The sequence below is a fragment of the Mesoplodon densirostris genome, chromosome 7 (genome assembly GCF_025265405.1).
Source record: "Mesoplodon densirostris isolate mMesDen1 chromosome 7, mMesDen1 primary haplotype, whole genome shotgun sequence".
NCBI lineage: Eukaryota > Metazoa > Chordata > Mammalia > Artiodactyla > Ziphiidae > Mesoplodon > Mesoplodon densirostris.
The window spans coordinates 13,742,451-13,765,349 of NC_082667.1; the positions used below are offsets into that span (position 1 = coordinate 13,742,451).

Sequence of the window (22,899 nt, forward strand, 5' to 3'; positions counted from 1 at the left end):
TATTTCTCTCCAGCCACTACACACCTGCTTTCAGCATTTGTCCCACTTATGAACCTTATCAAATAAATTTTAGCATGTAGCAGTATAAAACTTAAAAGGTTTCTAAGGAAAATGTGATGGTCCCAGTTCTTGTTACAAAATATTGGGTGAAGGAGGTTGTTCAGATTTATTTATTTTATTTATTTTTGGCTGTGTTGGGTCTTAGCTGCAGCACACAGGATCTTTGTTGAGGCATGTGGGCTCTTTCGTTGCGGCGCGAGGGCTTCTCTCTAGTTGGGACATAATCGTTTTCTCTTCTCTAGTTATGGTGCGCGGGTTCCAGAGCACGTGGGCTCTGTAGTTTGCGCCGTACGGGCTCTAGTTAAGGTGTACGAACTCAGTAGTTGTGGCGCTTGGGCTTAGTTGCCCCGCAGCATGTGGGATCTTAGTTCCCTGACCAGGGATCGAACCCACATCCCCTGCATTTTAAGGCAGATTCTTTACCACTGGACCACCAGGGAAGTCCCAGGTGGTTCTTTTCAATGAGAATACTGTATTTCCTTTTTGACCTTACATTTCCTTACTTTTACAAGAATGTGTTGTTTTCCTTCAGTATGTTCACTCATCAGTCTTGAATTTGAGAAGATTCATCTAGATTATGGTCCTCTTATCACTCATAGTCTGAGATTTTACTTATCCAGTCAATTTTACCATCACAGTTAGAATCTACAGTGCCTCTGTCTCTTTGCATTTATCTGATTGTATAATATTGGGAAGCTGTAGGGGAGACTGTGAAGATGTTGTCTCCAGACTTTTTTTTTTACTTCCTTGAAAGGAGATGCACTGTTTTGGGCAACACAATAAGAAAACTGAGGGATGGTATTAGTGATAATTTATTTAACTTTTGTATCATCCTTGTAGATGATTCCATTATTCTTCAGCTTTCTTACTATTTTAATCTTTTTTTAATATTGCTGGGAATTGAGTAAAATTAATTCCTACAATGATGAAATAGCAAACTATTTCAAGATGATCGGAAGTCACAAAGATTCTGTAATTAATCTTAGCTTATTTTAGGTTTATAAAAGAGCCTAACACACCCATTCTGGTAATTGTAAGTTACAATCTGAGTTTTTGTTTGTTTTTGCCGTACTGCGAAGCTTGTGGGATTGAACCCAGGCCCTCGTCAGTGAGAGCATGTAGTCCTAACTACTGTACCACCAGGGCATTCCCTAGAATCTGAGTCTTAATCGGTTTTATAAATGACTGAATAAGCCATGAGAGATCAATCCTAATTAGAACTGATCAAAAGAGAGTCTCAAAAACATTAGATCCAAGGGTCCCTGATGGTATGTTAAGAGTTAAATATATCTTCCTATGTGTTAAATATATCTAATGTAAAGAATCACAACTCGTAGGGGCCAAGAAATACTTTTACAAGAATGTGTTAATTTCCTTCAGTATGGCTTCAGTGGTTACTGGGGAGATATAAAAACAAATATGCACTTACATATAAGTAAAACTATAGAGAAGAGTGCTTTGTATGTATTTGGTTGACCTATCAATTAAGAAATTTGATGAAGAATAACGCTGGTAGTTAGCTGAGAAACTTGAAACATTTTCATGAATATAGATAACATATCACATTTTCGGTTTCAGTTAGCTTTTATTTGCTAGGAAATAAACACTTTCGTTCTTTTTCTTTCCAGTGAAGTAATTTAATCTGTACGTTGTTTTCACAGTGGCATGGCAGAGAGAAATGCTAATTTTGAAGCCCTTCCTGAAGATTGGCGAGCAAGACTGAAGAGAAGAAAAATGGCTCCAAACACATAGTTTTTTTAATTGTTTAAGTTTTTATTACCGTTTTTTTTTTGTTTTTGTTTTGTTTTTTTAATCATTTCAGAGTCTTAACCAGTCTTACTGTTGTCAATAAACTATAAATGTTATGAGGGAGAGCATATGAATTTCCTGGGCAAGAGTATACACGTACGAAATTGCCACATTTGTGAAATGTAATTTTTCTGTTTTGCTGAAAGGTGAGGTGACTGAATGCTTTGACCTGGCTGCCTTTATTCTCACACTGGCAAACTCAGCATGTTAGGTACATTAACCTCATCAATCTGGAACATGTGGCTCATGAGTATGACACCTCTGTAGAGGACTCACTAATGAAATTGAAGGATTTTCCTGCCTCATAGAGGCTCTTGTAGTTCCTAGTGTGGCACTCTCTCTTTCATTAACTTCTTCAGAACAAGTGCAATTAAGAAAGCAGCTCTATATTTTGCCTTGCTTAACTGGGAGTATAGGAATCTCTTTCTGACCTCTTCCTCTAGGTTGCCACCCCTGAAGTGCTGAGATATATCAAGTCGTTCACCTTGTGCTAACAGATGGCCACACTCTTCAGAGTATTTCTCACAAATTCTAGAACCGATAAAGATAGCTCAGTCATTTCACATACTAGGTGGCATATTTAAATTACAATATAGGTGGCGGCAGCAGCAGGTGTTTGTGTCTTTGATTTTGAGAATTTCCCCCTCACATATGTGGCAGTAAATGTAACAAAAGCCACTGTATGTATTGATGTGTTTCCATTGTCTTACCTTGGTCCAAAGTTCACCTTCCATTTATGTGTGAATGTATTCTCCATAAAATTCCAGTATTTAAAAAGCAGTTTACTGTTCTGTACTTTCTATTGTATCACAATCAGGTAAAAGTCACTTTAAACTGAAGAAAAAGCAAATTGTGTTTTAAAGCTGTTTGTATTTCTCCAGTTTCTGACCTTGTAAATTTGTATATATGCACTAATAAAGCTTTTTTTATACTTCTGATTGGTTATTCTTTTGCTCCTGTTTTGCCTGTTAACTCCACGATTATGTAACCAAGACTTACTTTAAGTCAATTGTTTTTTCTAATCAAGTATAGTGTAAGGTATGTGTAAACATTGAAGAACAGCTCCAGGAAAAAAAGCATCAGGATCTTGAGCCCGTTGTGGGGTGCGAGGACAGGGTTAGAAAAACAGCCCTCTAGTACCAGAAGGTACGGTGTGACTTAAATTTTGGAGCTTGTAGTCTATAATATTAGCTAGTGTTTGGCCTACTTAAATCCTGGAAATGATGTAATGTGGTTAATATTGTGGAAAAAATGAAGGTGCTTTATATTTTTTCCACTAATTAGAAAAGTTATGTATACTTAGAGTCATGTAAAGTTAACCAAAGACAACAATGGTTAGAATTTTATTCTAGTATATTTATATGCATATAATTGTCTAATCAGTGTCATGTATGCTTGTGTTGGTTTTTTTTGTGTTTTTGTTTTTGTTTTTGTTTTTGTTTTTTGCGGTACGCGGGCCTCTCACTGTTGTGGCCTCTCCCGTTGCGGAGCACAGGCTCTGGACGCGCAGGCTCAGCGGCCATGGCCCACGGGCCCAGCCGCTCCATGGCATGCGGGATCCTCCCGGACCGGGGCACGAACCCGTGTCCCCTGCATTGGCAGGCGGACTCTCAACCACTGCGCCACCAGGGAAGCCCGTGTGTTGGTTTTTTACCATTATGTATTTAGGTGACCGTTTTGTATATAAATTGTTTTTCTGGGCTTTCCTGGTGGCGCATTGGTTAAGAATCCACCTGCCCAAGGCAGGGGACACGGGTTTGATCCCTGGTCTGGGAGGATCCCACATGCTGCAGAGCAGCTAAGCCCGTGCACCACAGCTGCTGAGCCTGTGCTCTAGAGTCTGCGAGCCACAACTACTGAGCCCTCGTACCTGGAGCCCATGCTCCCAGGGGGGAGGCCACTGCAATGGGAAGCCCACGCACTGCAACAGGGAGTGGCCCCTGCTCGCTGCAGCTAGAGAAAGACCACACGCTGCAGCGAAGACCCAATGCAGGAAAGATAATCAAATTCTTAAAAATGTAGCATAAAATTTTAAAAAATAAAATTGTTTTTCTTGTAATTTGCGTAGAGCATATTTCTGGAAATAGAGGCTGTCAACTAGCCATTAAAGCTTTTGCTTTAAGTGTCTAACAGTTTTCCAGACTTCTAGGAATTGGTACAGGGACGAAGTGCCTTTGTCCCTCTCCTGCCAGAAAGCGTTTTTTAGAATCTGACAATATGATAGTCAAAATGTGTGGTTTTAATTTACTAACTTGTATGTTTTCAATGTAGGAGGTAATTTTTCAATTCTAACTATGGGATGGAAAGAAGGTGAAAGAAGGGAAGCGGCTCCGTTTGAGCAATACTCAACAGTTTCCTAAAGCTGAGGAACAGCTGTTTTTTTGTTGTTTTGGGCCTGGCCACGGGGCATGCGGGATCTTAGTTCCCCAACCAGCGATCGAGTCCATATCCCCTGCAGTGTAAGCACGGAGTCTCAAACACTGGACCACCAGGGAAGCCCCCATCAATGCAATTTCTAATCCCCAGAAGCCAGGCTACAATACTGTATGAAAGGAGGAATGAGTGAATCCTTGGTACCTGAACGCCAGTCTTCGACTTTTCTCCGGTTCCCCACCCCTTCCTCGGAGGCGGAGCCTCGCTCTCCGGAAGCGCCCAGCCGCCTCGCCCTCCCGCTTCCGTCTCGTGGTTGCTAGGCTACTGGGGCCCTAGTGGAAAGCAGTGTCCCGTGAGCGTGACGAGCGTGTCTTGTGGTCGAGGCGCGACTGGTTCTCTACCTGCGGACCGTGTCCCCCGCCTCGCTCACGCTCCTCTGTCGCCACAGGCTCCGTACGCACCCCTGCTGCCCCGGACGGGCCGGGGCGCGGAGGCGGTAGCAACCTTCCCTCTGCAGTTGTAGGAGATCTCTACGCCACGTCCCGCTACTCTCCGGGAAACTGCCCTTCGCCACCTTCTTCCTGACCAGGAAGCCCTGAATCCCTGAATTCCGTTTTCAGAGCCCACTCTCCGGGCTCCTGACCTTTCTTTTCCACCCACCCCGAGACGACTGCGCCGGACCCCTCATCCTCTTTTCTTTCACTTTCCTGAGGCGACCTGGTGGGGGGCATCTCCCTCACTGGGGGGGAAAGAAGAATAGGGCCAGCAGGGGTCCTGGCGCCCCTGGAGGAGGAGGCTGGAAGACTAGCCGCTCTCCCAAATTCTTCAGGTGCGCATCCGGGCCTCGTGGCGGGTCCTTGTTTATCTGAGGAGAGGTCGGGTTGGCAGGGAAGACGGAGCGGTACCGCAGGGTTTCCTAAAGTAGCGTGGGAGCTGCGAAGCGGAGGAAGGGGACGTGGGTGAATTTCTACAGTTTCTCAGTTGTCCTGCTCTGGTTTTTTAGCTTCTCCTATGTAATCAACTGCCCTTTTGGAAATTGGGCAAGGATTGTTGCTGGATGCCGGCGTCACTGACTGGTCTTCAGCATACCATGCAGAAGTAACATGTTCCCAGCTTTGGAAACAGAGCTAAAGCAGCAGGTCGGTACACACTCCTCTCCAGGCACTCCACAGAAATCCAGTACTAGATCCGAAGGTATATTCTGGTGGCAACTTTTTCTGGCTGGAGATCTTGATCCCAAAAATAGAATAATTTGCACAAATGTCTTTCACATGGTTTGTTTACAGAAGTTCTAAGGTATAGTGTCCTCTGCAACAATGCTTGTGTACTTTTGTGAAGAGTCAGTATTATTCTTACAACAGGCTGTTATAATAATTCTCTACAATTATGAAAGCACTTTCCTGATTGAGATGGCCTGTCGTTTCACAGACTCTTTCTGAGCCCTATGAAGACTTTATGTGCCATCACCTCCAGTACTATGGCTACTTTAAAGGTAATATCTCATTCTTATCTAGCATCACCTGGGTTCATGAAGTAAATTGTTTGATCAACTGAGAGAGTTGTGCTTGGATAAACTGATGAATTTTCCCAGCACCACCATTAGTGAAAGAACTTCCTTTCCCTACTGATATGCTGTGTTACCTCTGTTGCGTGTCCATTTATACAAGGGTCTGTTTGTCTGTCCTTGCACCAATACCACCCTTTCTTAATGACACCACATGGCATTAAAGTAGTCTTGCTATCTGGAAAGACATGTCCTCCCATAATGTCATTCTTCAAAAGTGTCTTGGCTATTCTTACCTTTTAATATAATTTTAGAATTGGCTTGTGATGCTTAAAAAAAAATATGGGATTACATTGAATCTATAGATCAAATTTGACAAGAAATGAGAATTTTCCGATACCAGGTTCTCCCATCTATTAATATAGTCTAATTCTCTAATTTACTTCGGTCCTCCTTAATGTCTCCCAATAAGATTTATAATTTTTTTCATAGAACTGCATATTTCTATGCTATTATAAGTGGTATCTTTTTAAATTTTGATCTTCTAACTTTGCTCCTGGTATTTAGAAATAAAATGTAGGTTTTTATATTGATTTTATTTCTATCAACCTTGTTAGACTTCCTTATTAACTATTTCATTTTGTGATTTGTTGAAAACTGAATTTCCAGTTCACCGGATTCAGCAGAGCCCTCAGGACAAAGCAGCTCCCACTCTGAGTGTTCCACTTTCACTCTGAGTACTTGCCTTCACTTGGTCATATAGCTGCCTCCCAATTTTCCACTTTACCATACTGCTTCTCAAGTCTTCTCCTCAGCATGAAATGGAGAAAATGATGTTTAATTCACATAAATTGGAATGTGAAAGCTCTTTGGAAAATGGGTTGTATTCATTGTAAAGTCCTGTGGTGGCAGGTGGTGACTAGGAGGAGGTTTGCTAGTAGTAGTGGTTTGGGTGTTGACCTACATGTGGGAGGTGATGAACTAGCCTTCCAGCACGTTTCATTAAACTACCTATTCTTAGCTGAGAGGGGCAGTTTACCAAACTCTGCTATGCACCAGCATGTTTGGAAGAAGAATACTCGATACCTGTTGAGTGGCTCTTTTGGGGAAACAGAGGATTTGATACCGGACCCCTTGCAAAAGGAGAAGCGTCTGTGTGAGTAATAGTCAGTGTTGTATGACCCCCAGAACCCTCATGTCCTTGAGCAACAACTCCTGGTGTTCAGGAGAACGTAGCCTAACGTGGGAGAAGCCAAGGGAGCAGCCTTGGCCACTGTTTCTGACATCACTCAAAAATGTTCTCTCTTGGGGCTTCCTTGGTGGCGCAGTGGTTAAGAATCCGCCTGCCAACACAGGAGACACGGCTTCGAGTCCTGGTCCGGGAAGATCCCACATGCCGCGGATCAACTGAGCCCGTGCGCCACAACTACTGAAGCCTGCACTCTAGAGCCCGCGAGCCACAACTACTGAGCCCGCACACCTAGAGCCCATGCCCTGCAACGAGAAGCCACCGCAGTGAGAAGCCCGCGCACTACAATGAAGAGTAGCACCCGTTCGCCACAACTAAAGAAAGCCCGTGTGCAGCAACAAAGACCCAACACAGCCAAAATAAATAAATTTTTTTAATGTTCTCTCTTAAAAAAGAAAGAAAGAAATTTTTTAAATGAAAAGAAAAATAACAAAACAAAAAATATTCTCTCTAGATCTGCTTTGGATTGAAGGTTTAAATTAAAATACTGTGCATTCTGGATGATCTTCCTCCAAATTGTTAGAAAATTTGTTAAAACTCCTTGGTCAAGAGTAACACATTGATTTTTTTCATGCAGTTTTGATGGATATATTAAGGCTCTTTGCATAAGAGTGGTGGAAACCAATTACAACCAGCTTAAGTAAAAATAATTTTTTACAGGGATTCCACAAGTTTCTTCTGGAATCCAAGGGTAGGAATGCAGTTGAATTTCTCCCTCAGTACATATCCAACCAAACATCAGTTCACTTCTCTTTACTTGCACATCCTTCCCCCACCCCATCCCTCCCCCAGCTACCATCATCTCACTATTGAAACAGCCTCATAATTGGTCTCTTGGCTTCTCTTGTTCCATGATGCCCCCTTCCAATCCATTTTCCACACAGCAGTGTTCTTTTTTATGTGCAAATCTGATTGTGTCCCTTTTCTAGTTAAAAATCTATGAATGACACAAGACCCAAAAGCCATAAAATATAACACTGATAATTTTTACACCAAAAATTTAAATTTCTGTATAGAAAAAATACCATTAGTAAAGGAAAATAATTGGAAAAAAATTTTGTGACAAATATGTCAAAGGATTAATTTCCTTAACATAATAACTCTTACAAATCAATATGTAAAAGATGACCAAATAGAAAAATGGACAAAGGACATGAGCAAGGAGTTCATAGAAAAGAAAACACAGCCAACAAAATTTATGAAAAGATGCTCAGTTTCACCTCTAATTAAAGATACAAATCAGTATGTCAAGGTACCATTTTTAAATTATGAGATTGGGACAAAAAAAATTTTTTTTTCGGTCAGGAGGTGGGAGAACACTCTCCCACACTGCTGTTAGGAATGTGAATAGATAAGATTTTTTAGAAAGGCAGTTTGGCAATAGGTGGAAAATGTAAAATGGTACTTAACCTTTGATGTAGCAATTCCATTTTCATTTACAAATATGTATCTTATATTTTTGCTCATCCCAGTGCCCAGAAGGCTTTTCCATTCTGTGTCCCAGAGCTCCTGGCAGGGAATAGAAAGGCAAGGGTTGAGCAAAGGAGACTGTTAGGATGGAATGGCTCAGGAGCCAGCTGACGGCCCCCCTTCAGCTTCCTCCTGCCCCATTTGCTGACACTTGAAATAACATTGGTAAGAAACAATTGCCAGTCTTAATATAATAAAAAACGTAAAATGCAAAGTCAGCTGCTAGAGGTAACACAACAATGTAAATGAATTTTAGTTAGAGTATAACTGATAACCTGACACCTTTTTTTCCCCCCTGTTTTGATCATTGGAGTAAGGAAGATAGTTTTCTTTATCTTTGTAGCAAAGCATTTATTATGTTGTTATTGTTTTTTAAACCAGAAAAGTACAAAGGAGGTAAAAAGGAATGAGTTATAATGTGCTTGTTTCAAAAAAAGAGAGAAGAGAAGGAAAGGAAGGAACAAACGAACGAAGGAAAGAAACCAAAAAAGAAAGAAAAGGAAATATATGTATAAGATTAGAAAATTCAAATGGTAGGAGAAAAACACAAAAGGAAATTAAGAGCCCTCCCTGCCCCACCCTTAATATAGCCACTATTGTAATCATTCTTTTCAGGAAAAAGAAAATATATCCTCAAGTGTCTATATATTTTTTCTTCTTAATTGCTCATAGGGATCCTATACATAATCTTTGATTTTTTTTTTTTTGTTTAAAAATAGAGCCTTGGGGCTTCCCTGGTGGCTCAGTGGTTGGGAGTCCGCCTGCCGATGCAGGGGACACGGGTTCGTGCCCCGGTCCGGGAAGGTCCCACATGCCGCGGAGCATCTGGGCCCGTGGAGCCATGGCCGCTGGGCCTGCGCGTCCGGAGCCTGTGCTCCGCAGCAGGAGAGGCCACAACAGTGAGAGGCCTGCGTACCGCCAAAAAAAAAAAAAAAAAAAAAATAGAGCCTTTTCATATGAGCACAAGAAACATCTACCTCATTCTTTTAGACCACCTACAGTATTCCATCTCATTAACATGTCATAATTATTTTAACTTCCCTTTTGTTGGATGCTTTGGTTGTTTGCACATTTTTATTATTTGAACATTACTGCAGTGAGCATCTTTGTATATGTATCTTGACGAGCTTTTGTTAAGAAAATCTATAAAGTAATTTCTAGCAGTGGGATTGCCCAATCAAGGGTTTGGGTGTTTTAGATCTTACTAGACACTGCCAAATTTCTTTCCAGAAAGTTTGCACCAATTTGCCTTTTTGTCAGCAAGTTATGAGAGTACTTGTTTACTTACACCTTTGCCAGGGTGAGTGTGAAAACATAAATGTTTTTCCTGTCTGTTAGGTAAAAAACTTATCTCCTTGTCATTTTGATTTACATTTCTTTATGAGTGAGATTGAGCCGCTTTACCATCTTTTCAAATGTTGCCTTTTCCCCCTGCATTAAACAGTGGGGGAAATATTTTAGACACAGAAATGCAGGGGCAGGAAAAAGATCCATCGGACCAACCATACCTCTTCCTTCCTCTTTCTAGGGCCTACCTGTCTATCTTCAACTGTGCACAGACAGATAGAAGCTGTGAGCAGAGGTATTTCCTGTCCTTCCAGACCAGAAAACGGAAACTCCTTTACGGGAATGTCTCTCCCTCCTGCTCTCCCCACCAGAGCTGGGAGTTACCACCCTAGGGGCCTTCAGCCTTTCCTTCCTCTTTCCCTTTCTCTTCATTCTTCCTCTCGTTTCCTTTTTTTCCCCCTCTCTCCTTGAACGCCCTTGTTTTCCTCCCTTTTCTCCCATTCTTTATTTCCCAGCAACTCCTCTCTCTCTCCTGCCCCTGCTCACTCCTCTGCCCCTATCCACCTCCCTGTTTTGTAAGTCTCTCTGTCCTTTGAATGGTTGTATTATGAACTTGAAATTTAATTTGTAGATTGTTTCACTGTAGTTAATAAAGTTTTATGCACTTTTTTTCTAAAATGCTAGTGGTTGAATTGAAAGTTTTCTTTTTTGCCTCTCTCTAGACAAAAATAATAACACACGTTAAGTAACTTTTATTTGTAACCCACTGTTGAAATGTCTTTGACCCATTAACGCTGATTTTAAAAAAAGAAAAAAGTATCTTCTCACTTACTCTAAAGCTTTACATTTAAATGTTTAACAGACTAAGGCAGAATTTTAACGTAACATTTTATAGTTTTGATGCTGTCATCCTGTACTAAATCTCTTTGAAGGAGAAACATGTCATAGGGTTGCGTATCTGTGCTAATATATTAATACAGTGCTTAAACTTACATATTTGTTATAGTTGAGCGGTAAAGTGCCCAAGGAAGAAAAGGAAGCTGTTCACTCATTCCCTTTCCCTTTGGCAGATTCCCTTATGCTGAGTTCACCACTTCTTAAGAGCAGACAGCTTCTTCATGATAACCTTGGTGAAGTAAACTCACGTCTTCGAGAACCCCGAGATCTCTTTGCTTTTTTCTCCAGCAGTGGGCCACTGCAGGCTCCAAGATGGCCAATAGAATGTGAGGTCATCAAGGAGAACATTCATCATATTGGTAATGTGACTTACGTGTCATGGTCTTGCCGTTCTGACAGACTATATTACAGTTTTAAGTTCTACATACCAAAGTACAAGATGGGACAGATTCACCATCTGTTAGCTCACTCTTAAAATGTTTAAGCTCTGGGAAACTGGTATACACTCACCAAAGTCAAAAGTTACACTAATGTATAAACTAGAATGCTTCTGAGTTTATTGGAATGGGAGGATACCTTTCTAGAGGCCAAAATATATCAATACTTAAATCTGTTTTCTAGATTATTCCCATTTCAGTATGTTTGGTTGCGTTTTATAAAAGTTGTATTTTTACCAGCTTTGGTATAATTGATGAACACCATGTATATAATACCAGAATGTAGTTTTTACTGGGTTTTTTCCCACAGTTTTATTGAGATATAATTGACATAAAACATCGTATTACTTTAAGGTGTACAATATATATTGCAAAATGACTTTCACAGTAAGTCCAGTTAACATCCATCAACTCACATGGTTACATTTTTTTTCTTGTGATGAGAACTTTTAAGATTTAAGCTCATAGGGCTTCCCTGGTGGCACAGTGGTTGAGAGTCTGCCTGCCGATGTAGGGGACACTGGTTCGTGCCCCGGTCTGGGAAGATCCCACATGCCGCGGAGCGGCTAGGCCCGTGAGCCGTGGCCGCTGAGCCTGTGCGTCTGGGGCCTGTGCTCCGCAACGGGAGAGGGCACAACAGTGAGAGGCCCGCGTACCACAAAAAAAAAAAAAGAAAGATTTACCCTCATAGCAACAGAAGAGTTTCCAACTAACTCTATCAACCAAATTTTTAAAAAAATTTTATTGGAATATAGTTGATTTACAATGTTGTGTTAGTTTCAGGTGTACAGCAAAGTGAATCAGTTATACATATACATATATCCACTCTTTTTTTTTTTAGATTCTTTTCCCATATAGGCCATTACAGAGTATTGAGTAGAGTTCCCCGTGCTATACAGCAGGTCCTTATTAGTTACCTATTTTATGTATAATATGTGTGTATTATGTGTGTATATGTCAGTCCCAATCTCCCAATTTATCCCTTCCCCCACTTATCCTCTGGTAACCATAAGTTTGTTTTCTACATCCGTGACTCTACTTCTGTTTTGTAAATAAGTTCATTTGTACCCCTTTTTTTAATATATTCCACATATAAGCGATATCATATGATATTTGTCTTTCTGTGTCTGACTTCATTCAATATGACGGTCCATCCATGTTGCTGCAAATGGCATTATTTTTATGGCTGAGTAATATTCTTTTTTATGGCTGAGTAATATTCCATTGTATATATATATACCACATCTTCTTTATCCATTCCTCTGTTGATGGACTTTAGTTTGCTTCCATGACCTGGCTATTGTAAATAGTGCTGCAGTGGACATTGTGGTGCATGTATCATTTCAAGTTAAGGTTTTCTCCAGGTATATGCCCAGGAGTGAGATTGCTGGGTCATATGGTAGTTCTATTGTTAATTTATAAGGAACCTCCATACTGTTCTCCATAGTGGCTGTGCCAACTGACATTCCCAGCAACAATGTAGGAGGGTTCCCTTTTCTCCACACCCTCTCTATATTGTTTGTAGATTTTTTATGATGGCCATTCTGACTGGTGTGAGGTGATACCTCATTGTAGTTTTGATTTGCATTTCTCTAATGATTAGTGATGTTGAGCATCCTTTCATGTGTTTGTTGGCAATCTGTATATCTTCTTTGGAGAAATGTCTGTTTAGGTCTTCTGCCCATTTCTGGATAGGGTTATTTGTTTTTTTGATATTGAGCTGCATAAACTGCTTATAAATTTTGGAGATTAATCCTTTGTCAGTTGCTTCATTTGCAAATATTTTCTCGCATTCTGAGGGTTGTCTGTTCATCTTGTTTATGGTTTCCTTTCTGTGCAAAAGCTTTTAAGTTTCATTAGGTCCCATTTGTTTCTTTTTGTTTTTATTTTTGTTTTTATTTCCATTTCTGTAGGAGGTGGGTCAAAAAGGATCTTGCTCTGATTTATGTCATAGAGTGTTCTGCTTATGTTTTCCTCCAAGACTTTTATAGTGTCTGGCCTTACATTTAGGTCTTTAATCCATTTTGAGTTTATTTTTGGTATGGTGTTAGGAAGTGTTCTAATTTCATTCTTTTACATGTAGCTGTCCAGTTTTCCCAGCACCACTTATTGAAGAGGCTGTCTTTTCTCCATTGTATGTTCTTGCCTCCTTTGTCAAAGATAAGGTGACCATATGTGCATGGCTTTATCTCTGGGCTTTCTATCCTGTTCCATTGATCACTATTTTCTGGTTTTGTGCCAGTACCATACTGTCTTGATTACTGTAGCTTTGTAGTATAGTCTGAAGTCAGGGAGCCTGATTCCTCCAGCTCTGTTTTTCTTTCTCAAGATTGCTTTGGGGGCTTCCCTGATGGCGCAGTGATTGGGAGTCCGCTTGCTGATGCTCGGGGAGTGGGTTTGTGCCCTGGTCCGGGAGGATCCCACGTGCCATGGAGTGGCTGGGCCCATGAGCCGTGGCCGCTGGGCCTGCGCATCCGGAGCCTGTGCTCCGCAGCGGGAGGGGCCGCAGCGGTGAGAGGCCTGCATAGCACACACACACACACACACACACACACACACACAGAAAAAGATTGCTTTGGCTCTTTGGGGTCTTTTGTGTTTCCATACAAATTGTGAAATTTTTTGTTCTAGTTCTGTGAAAAATGCCATTGGTAGTTTGATAAGGATTGCATTGAATCTGTAGATTGCTTTGGGTAGTATAGTCATTTTCATAATGTTGATTCTTCCAATCCAAGAACATGGAATATCTTTCCATCTGTTTGTATCATCTTTAATTCCTTTCATCAGTGTCTTATAGTTTTCTTCATACAGATCTTTTGCCTCCTTAGGTAGGTTTCTTCCTAGGTATTTTATTCTTTTTGTTGCAGTGGTAAATGGGAGTGTTTCCTTAATTTCTCTTTCAGATTTTTCATCATTAGTATACAGGAATGCAAGAGATTTCTGTGCATTAATTTTGTATCCTAGTACTTTACCGAATTCACTGATTAGCTCTAGTAGTTTTCTGGTAGCATCTTTAGGATTCTCTATGTTTAATATCATATCATCTGCAAACAGTGTCAACTTTACTTCTTCTTTTCCAATTTGGATTCCTTTTATTTCTTTTTCTTCTCTGATTGCTGTGGCTAAAACTTCCAAAACTATGTTGAATAACAGTGGTGACAGTGGACAACCTTGTCTTGTTCCTGATCTTAAAGGAAATGGTTTCAGTTTTTCACCATTGAGAATGATGTTGGCTGTGGGTATGTCATATATGGCCTTTATTATGTTGAGGTAAGTTCCCTCTATGCCTAGTTTCTGGAGGGCTTTTATCATAAATTGGTGTTGAATTTTGTCAGAAGCTTTTTCTGCATCTATTGAGATGATCATATGGTTTTTCTCCTTCAATTTGTTAATATGGTTTATCACATTGATTGATTTGCATATATTGAAGAATCCTTGCATTCCTGGGATAAACCCCACTTGATTATCATATATGATCCTTTTAATGTGCTGTTGGATTCTGTTTGCTAGTGATTCGTTGAGGATTTTTGCATCTATGTTCATCAGTTATATTGGCCTGTAGTTTTCTTTCTTTGTGACATCTTTATCTGGTTTTGGTATCAGGGTGATGGTGGCCACGTAGAATGAGTTTGGGAGTGTTCCTCCCTCTGCTATATTTTGGAAGAGTTTGGGAAGGATAGGTGTTCACTCTTCTCTAAATGTTTGATAGAATTCGCCTATGAAGCCATCTGGTCCTGGGCTTTTGTTTGTTGGAAGATTTTAAATCACAGTCTCAATTTCAGTGCTTGTGATTGGTCTGTTTATATTTTCTATTTCTTCCTGGTTCAGTCTCAGAAGGTTGTGCTTTTCTACGAATTTGTCCATTTCTTCCAGGTTGTCCATTTTATTGGCATATAGTTGCTTGTAGTAATCTCTCATGATCCTTTGTATTTCTGTTGTGTCAGTTGTTACTTCTCCTTTTTCATTTCTAATTCTATTGATTTGACCCTTCACCTGTTTTTTCTTGATGAGTCTGGCTAATGGGTTATCAATTTTATCTTCTCAAAGAACCAGCTTTTAGTTTTATTGATCTTTGCTATCGTTTCCTTCATTTCTTTTTCATTTATTTCTGATCTGAACTTTATGATTTCTTTCCTTCTGCTAACTTTGGGGGTTTTTTGTTCTTCTTTCTCTATTGCTTTAGGTATAAGGTTAGGTTGTTTATTTGAGATGTTTCTTGTTTCTTGAGGTAGGATTGTATTGCTATAAACTTCCCTCTTAGAACTGCTTTTGCTGCATCCCATAGATTTTGGGTGGTCGTGTTTTCATTGTCATTTGTTTCTAGGTATTTTTTGATTTCCTCCTTGATTTCTTCAGTGATCTCTTGGTTATGAAGTAGTGTATTGTTTAGCCTCCATGTGTTTGTATGTTTTACAGATTTTTTCCCTGTAATTGATATCGAGTCTCATAGCATTGTGGTTGGAAAAGATACTTGATACGATTTCCGTTTTCTTAAATTTACCTAGGCTTGATTTGTGACCCAAGATGTGATGTAGCTTGGAGAGTGTTCCATGATTACTTGAGAAGAAAGCATATTCTGTTATTTTTGGATGGAATGTCTTATAAATGTCAATTAAGTCCATCTTGTTTAATGTATCATTTAAAGCTTGTGTTTCCTTATTTATTTTCATTTTGGATGATCTGTCCATTGGTGAAAGTGGGATGTTAAAGTCCCCTACTATTATTGTGTTACTGTCGATTTCCCCTTTTATGGCTGTTAGCATTTGCCTTATGTATTGAGGTGCTCCTATGTTGGGTGCATAAATATTTACAATTGTTATATCTTATTCTTGGATTGATCCCTTGATCATTATGTAGTGTCTTTCTTTGTCTCTTGGAATAGTCTTTATTTTAATGTCTATTTTGTCTGATCTGAGAATTGCTACTCCAGCTTTCTTGTGATTTCCTTTTGCATGGAATATCTTTTTCCATCCCCTCACTTTCAGTCTGTATGTGTCCCTAGGTCTGAAGTGGGTCTCTTGTAGTCAGCATATATATGGGTCTTGTTTTTGTATCCATTCAGCCAGTCTGTGTCTTTTGGTTGGAGCATTTAATCCATTTACATTTAAGGTAATTATCAATATGTATGTTCCTATTACCATTTTCTTAATTATTTTGGGTTTGCTCTTGTAGGTCTTTTCCTTCTCTTGTGTTGCCTGCCTAGAGAAGTTCCTTTAGCATTTGTTGTAAAGCTGGTTTGGTGGTGCTGAATTCTCTTAGCTTTTGCTTGTCTGTAACGGTTTTAATTTCTCTGTCAAATCTGAATGAGATCCTTGCTGGGTAGAGTAATCTTGGTTGTTGGTTTTTCCCTTTCATCAGTTTAAATATGTCCTGCCACTCCCTTCTGGCTTGCAGAGTTTCTGCTGAAAGATCAGCTGTTAACCTTATGGGGATTCCCTTTGTATGTTATTTGTTGTTTTTCCCTTGCTGCTTTTAATATTTTTTCTTTGTATTTAATTTTTGATAGTTTGATTAATATGTGTCTTGGTGTTTTTCTCCTTGGATTTATCCTGTATGGGACTCTCTCTGCTTCCTGGACTTGATTAACTATTTACTTTCCCATATTAGGGAAGTTTTCAACTATAACTTCAAATATTTTCTCAGTCCCTTTCTTTTTCTCTTCATCTTCTGAGACCCCTATCATTCGAATGTTGGTGCATTTAATGTTGTCCCAGAGGTCTCTAAGACTGTCCTCTGTTCTTTTCATTCTTTTTTCTTTATTCTGCTCTACAGTAGTTATTTCCACTATTTTATCTTCCAGGTCACTTCTCCGTTCTTCTGCTCAGTTATTCTGCTATTGATTCCTTCTAGAGAATTTTAATTTCATTTATTGTGTTGTTCATCATTGTTTGTTTGCTCTTTAGTTCTTCTAGGTCCTTGTTAAACGTTTCGTGTATTTTCTCCATTGTATTTCCAAGATTTTGGATCATCTTTACTATCATTACTCTGAATTCTTTTTCAGGTATTCGGCCTATTTCCTCTTCATTTGTTTGGTCTGGTGGGTTTTTACCTTGTTTCTTCATCTGCTGTGTGTTTTTCTACCTTCTCATTTTGCTTAACTTACTGTGTTTGGGGTATCCTTTTCACTGGCTGCAGTTTCATAGTTCCCATTGTTTTTGGTGTCTGCCCCCAGTGGCTAAGGTTGGTTCAGTGGGTTGTGTAGGCTTCCTGGTGGAGGGGACTGGTGCCTGTGTTCTGGTGGATGAGGCTGGGTCTTGTCTTTCTAGTGGGCAGGACTGCGTATGGTGGTGTGTTTTGTGAAGGTGTCTGTGACCTTATTATGATTTTAGGCAGCCTCTCTGCTAATGGGTGGGGTTGTGTTCCTGTCTTGCTAGTTGTTTGGCATAGGGTGTCCAGCACTGTAGCTTGCTGGTTGTTGAGTGGAGCTGGGTCTTAGCATTAAGATGGAGATCTCTGGGAGAGCTTTCGCCATTTGATATTACATGGAGCTGGGAGGTCTCTGGTGGACCAATGTCCTGAAGTTGGCTCTCCCACCTCAGGGGCATAGGCCTGACTCCCGGCCAGAGCATCAAGACCCTCTCAGCCACACGGCTTTTGGGAAGTCTGAGGTCTTCTGCCAGCCTTCAGTAGGTGTTCTCTAGGAGCTGTTCCACGTGTAGATGTATTTCTGATGTATTTGTGGGGAGGAAGGTGATCTCCACATCTTACTCCTCCACCATCTTGAAGGTCTCCCCACTAAGGTACTTTTTAAAACAGAAACCACTCCTTTGAGGAAAGAAGTTGGTTTTCATTGACCCAGTAGGTAATTTTCTTTGTTCACTTGCTTAATTTCTTCTAATCACTCTCAGACACAGTGACCCACTACAGTGAAAGTCAGGAAACCTGGTTCCATCTGCCCTTTGTTGATCATGAGTCACTGGGGAAAGTGCTAGACTTCTCTGAGCTGAAGGTTTATTTTCCCTCCAAACTCTGGAACTCCACGCTCCAGAGGCCCTCCTTTTGACATGCTGCCTCTCCCCTTCTGTGCAGGTCCTAAGAAGAAAACATTTTTTAAAAATTTTTATTGAAGTTTAATTGATTTATAAGGGCATGTTTCAAGTGTATAGCAGAGTGATTCAGTTATATATATATATATATATATATATATATATATATATATATATATTCTTTTGCAGATTCTCAGAAACGTTTACTATTTTTTAATCATATTTTGAGTTGATTGGAGTTTTTGTGGGAATGGTGGAGACTTTTTTTATGACATTGTTGGCCATATCTTTGAGTTTTTGATGCAAGCACAATCTTTAGCATTCATTTTATGAAAGATTTTCAGAAGTGGGGACTTTTATGATTGCTGGAACACTCATGTCTCTGCTTAAGACTGCTAATAAACAACTGGGTGTTTCTTATTTTCTCACTTTCCTCTTATAATATTCATTCATTGTATATTCGGTAAGCATCTACCATATTCTAAGTATAGTGCTTGGTGTTAGAGATATAGTGATGAGCAAATGGAGACACTCAGAGCTCACAGACTAGTGAGGAAGTTAAAGATAGAACCAGGCAATTGCATAGCACTTGGTCCCTCTGGGAACACTTAACCCCAACCTGGAAGTTCAGTGAGGGTTTCCAAGAGAAGTTGACATGGAGGCTGAAATCTGAAGGATGAGTTAGAAGTGATCCAATTGAAAGGATCAAAGCAAAGTATTCCAGTTAGAGGAAACAGAAAAAGAACAAGACATGTTTGGGTAACCATGGATCTTTCAACATGAAAGAAAAGAGATGAAGCTGAAGATACAAGGATTGGCTCAGTGTCTTAACTGGAGACAGAACTGCCCTTAGGGTATTTGGAAATTGTCGGGGGGCACATTTTGAGTTGGCACAATAGCTGAGAAGTCTTAAGTTTCCTACCCTGTAGAAGTGGGGTTTTTGGGGTTTTTTTGTTTGTTTGTTTGGCTGCGTTGCGGCTTCATTGCTGTGTGTGGGCTTTCTCTAGTTGCGGTGAGCGGGGGGCTACTCTTTGTTGTGGTGTGTGGGCTTCTCATTGCAGTGACTTCTCTTGTTACGGAGCACAGGCTCTAGGCACGCGGGCTCAGTAGTTGTGGCTCATAGGCTTAGGTGCTCCGCAGCATGTGGGATCTTCCTGGACCAGGGCTCAAACCTGTGTCCCCTGCATTGGCAGGCAGATTCTTAACTACTGCACCACCAGGGAAGCCCCCATTTTTCAATTGGATTATTTTTTTTACTGTTAAGTTGTATGAGTTCTTTATATATTTTGGATGTTAGCCCCTTATCAGATATATGATTTGCAAATACTTTCTCTCATTCAGAAAGTTGCCTTTTGGGAATTTCCTGGTGGTCCAGTGGTTAGGACTCTGTGCTTTCACTGCCAGGGCCTGGGTTTGATGCCTAGTTGGGGAACTAGGATCCTGCATGCCTTGTGGTATGGCCAAATTAAAAAAATAAAGGGTTGCCTTTTCATTTTGCTGATGGTTTACTTTGCTGTGCAGAAGCTTTTTAGTTTGATTTAGTTCCACTTGTTTACACTTTTGTTGCTTTTGCTTTTGTAGTCAGATTCAAAAACTCATCACCAAGACCTGTGTCAAGGAGCTTACTGCCTGTGTTTTCTTCTAGGAGTATTATGGTTTCAGGTCTTACATTCAAGTCGTTAATTCATTTTGAGTTAATTTTTGTGTGTGGTATAAGATAGTGGCCCAGTTCTATTCTTTTGCATATGGCTGTCCAGTTTTCCCAACACCATTTATTGACGAGACTGTCCTTTCCCCATTGTATATTCTTGCCTTCTTTGTCATAAATTAATTGACCATAGATGCATGGGTTTATTTCTGGGTTCTCTATTCTTTTTTTTATTTTATTTTATTTATTTTTTGCTGCGCCACGTGGCATGCGGGATCTTAATTCCCTAACCAGGGATCAAACCAGTGCCCCCTGCAGTGGAAGCACAAAATCCTAACCACTGGACCACCAGGGAATTCCCTGGGCTCTCTGTTCTGCTCCATTGATCTATGTATCTTTTTATGCGATATCATATTGTTTTAATAACTATAGCTTTGTAATAGAGTTTGAAATCAGGGAGCATGGTGACTCTAGCTTCGTTCTTCTTTGTCAAGGTTGCTTTGGCTATTGGGGATCTTTAATGGTTCCATACAAAATTTGGGATTGTTTGTTTTACTTTTGTGAAAAATGCCACTGGAATTTTGAAAGTGATTGCAATGAATCTGTAAATTGCTTTGGGTAGTATGGACATTTTAATAATATTGGTTCTTCCAACCTTGAGCACAGAGTATCTTTCCATATATTTGTGCCTTCTTCAATATCATTCATTAATGTCTTATAGTTCTTGTTTAAATTTATTCCTAGGTATTTTACTCTTTTTGATGCAATGGTAAATGGGAATGTTTTCTTAATTTCTCTCTGAGAGTTCATTATTAGTGTATAGAAATGCACCGATTTTTTTTTTTTTTTTTTTTTTTTTCTTTTTGCAGTATGTGGGCCTCTCACTGTCGTGGCCTCTCCCGTTGCGGAGCACAGGCTCCAGACGCGCAGGCCCAGCGGCCATGGCTCACGGGCCCAGCCGCTCCGCGGCACATGGGATCCTCCCAGACCGGGGCACGAACCCGTATCCCCTGCATCGGCAGGCGGACTCTCAACCACTGCGCCACCAGGGAGGCCCAAATGCACCGATTTTTGTGTATTGATTTTGTATTTTGCAACTTTACTGAATTTGTTATTAGGTCCAACAGTTTTTTGATAGAGTCTTTAGTGTTTTCTGTATATAATATATGTCAGTGGCAGTTTTAGTTCTTCCTTTCCAATTTGAATACCTTTTATTTCTTTTTCTTGCCTAATTGCTCTGGCTAGGACTTCCAGTACTATGTTGAATAAAGTGGTGGGAGTAGGCATCCTTGTCATGTTCCTGATCTTAGAGGAAAAGCTTTCAGCTTTTCACCATTGAGTATGGTGTTAGCTGTGGGCTTGACATATGTGGCTTTTATTATGTTGAGGTAGTCCCTCTATACCCACTTTGTTGAGAGTTTTTGTCATAAATGGATGTTGAATTTTGTCAGATGCTTTTTCTTCATGTATGGAAATAATCATATGATTTTTATCCTTCCTTTTGTTAATGTGATGTATCACATTGACTGATTTGCAAATGTTGAACCATCCTTGCATCCCTGGAGTAAATCCCACTGATCATGGTGTGTGATTCTTTTAATGTACTATTGAATTTAAGTTGTGTCTTTATATATGCCCTTGGCTTTCATCAGTGGCTACTGTACTTAAAATGATATTGAGACGTCACCCAAGTGTCATATGAGAAATCTTTCAGAATTGAGTGTTAATGAAAAAACCTTGTTTCCTCTGAAGAAACTGATATACATGTTCCTCTATATTAATAAAAATATGTAGCTGATCATATTTTCCTGACTGGGAGCTCAGGGACAAATTTTGAAGAGTTGATGCAACAACTATATTGACCTTTCTGACTTATTTTTAGGTCTTTTATTTAAAGTTTATACTTCTGGGACTTCCCTAGCAGTCCAGTGGTTAAGACTTCACCTTCCAATGCTGGGGGTGTGGATTTGATCCATGGTCAGAGAGCTAAGATCCCACATGCCTAGTGGCAAAAAAAACCAAAAAACATAAAACAGAAGCAATACTGTAACAAATTCAATAAAGACTTTTAAAATGGTCCACCTCAAAAAAATCTAAAAAAATAAAAAATAAAGTTGATACTTCTGTTGTACATGCTTTCTGTTAAAAATTTCTCCATAGTCTTTATAGAAAGAAGCAAGACATAATTAGTTTACAAACACACTGGAAACTTAGGGTGAGAATTTGGTTTGATTCAACCATACTAGCCATTTGAATAATCATTATTATGATTTCATGTCAGTTCTAATAAAGTGCCTTTTGTATTATTTCTTATTTTGTACTTTTTAATGTCTTCTTTCAGAGTGGGTTCCACCTCAACCAGAATATTTCTATCAACCTACAGGAAATGAAAAGGTACCAGAAATTGTAGGAGAAGAAAAAGGCACAGTTGTCTATCAGTTAGATTCAGGTATTGTCATCACACTGAACAGTGAGTAATTAATCATGACCAAATACAATAAACATATTTTCTATAATAAAAGTGATTTTCAAAAATTCATATTTTAGTGATAAAGAAACTGTCTTTTCCAGACCAACCTGAGTGGGAGCCCTGAAATCCATGACCAATCAGTTTTAAATTTTCAATCATTTTTTTAAAATGTTAGTATGTTTTCTTAATAGTTCTGAGTCCATTTTATAGTTTCTTCCTTGTTACTCCCCTTCCTGAAAATCAGATGTTGGATCTTTGGGGAATTTGCTCTTCTTTTCTCCACCTCCTGAACCGTAGTGAGTACTCTGTAGTATGTGCATACGACTGTCATTTACTCTGTGGTTTCCTGCATTAATTTGCAGGCATCCTAGTGGTAGAATTCCTGTCTTTTATAAAAATGTGCAGGACACTGTACCCAACAACAAAATACACATTCATTTCAAGGGCACATGGTAAATTTCCCAGAATATACCATATACTAGGTTGTAAAGCAAGTCTTAATACATTTAAAAGGATTGAAGTCATACAAAATATATTGTCTGATCACAGCAAAATTAAATTAGAAATCAACAACAGAATGAAATCTGGGAAATCTACAAATATTTGCAAATTGAACAACACATTTCTAAGTAACCCATGGGTTAAAGAAATCATAAGAAGAGTTCAAAAATATTTTGAACTGAGTGAAAATAAAACAACATATCAAAAT

The 22,899-nt window shown here is 39.6% G+C and overlaps 2 protein-coding genes across 2 annotated transcripts in view; both read left to right on the forward strand.

Moving 5' to 3' along the window:
• Positions 1 to 2,785, forward strand: part of FNBP4 (formin binding protein 4) — a 39,619-nt gene extending 36,834 nt beyond the window's left edge. Inside the window, exon 17 of the mRNA XM_060103530.1 lies at positions 1,722 to 2,785. Within this exon, the coding sequence (XP_059959513.1) occupies positions 1,722 to 1,812 (91 nt within the window). The 3' untranslated portion in view covers positions 1,813 to 2,785. The remainder of the gene's footprint in view (positions 1 to 1,721) is intronic.
• A 1,794-nt stretch (positions 2,786 to 4,579) lies between these two features.
• The window catches only part of AGBL2 (AGBL carboxypeptidase 2), a 42,414-nt gene continuing 24,094 nt past the window's right edge, over positions 4,580 to 22,899 (forward strand). The window contains exons 1-6 of the mRNA XM_060103931.1: positions 4,580 to 5,071; positions 5,246 to 5,381; positions 5,671 to 5,734; positions 9,994 to 10,086; positions 10,823 to 11,008; positions 22,062 to 22,169. Of these exons, the coding sequence (XP_059959914.1) occupies positions 5,346 to 5,381; positions 5,671 to 5,734; positions 9,994 to 10,086; positions 10,823 to 11,008; positions 22,062 to 22,169 (487 nt within the window). The 5' untranslated portion in view covers positions 4,580 to 5,071; positions 5,246 to 5,345. The remainder of the gene's footprint in view (positions 5,072 to 5,245; positions 5,382 to 5,670; positions 5,735 to 9,993; positions 10,087 to 10,822; positions 11,009 to 22,061; positions 22,170 to 22,899) is intronic.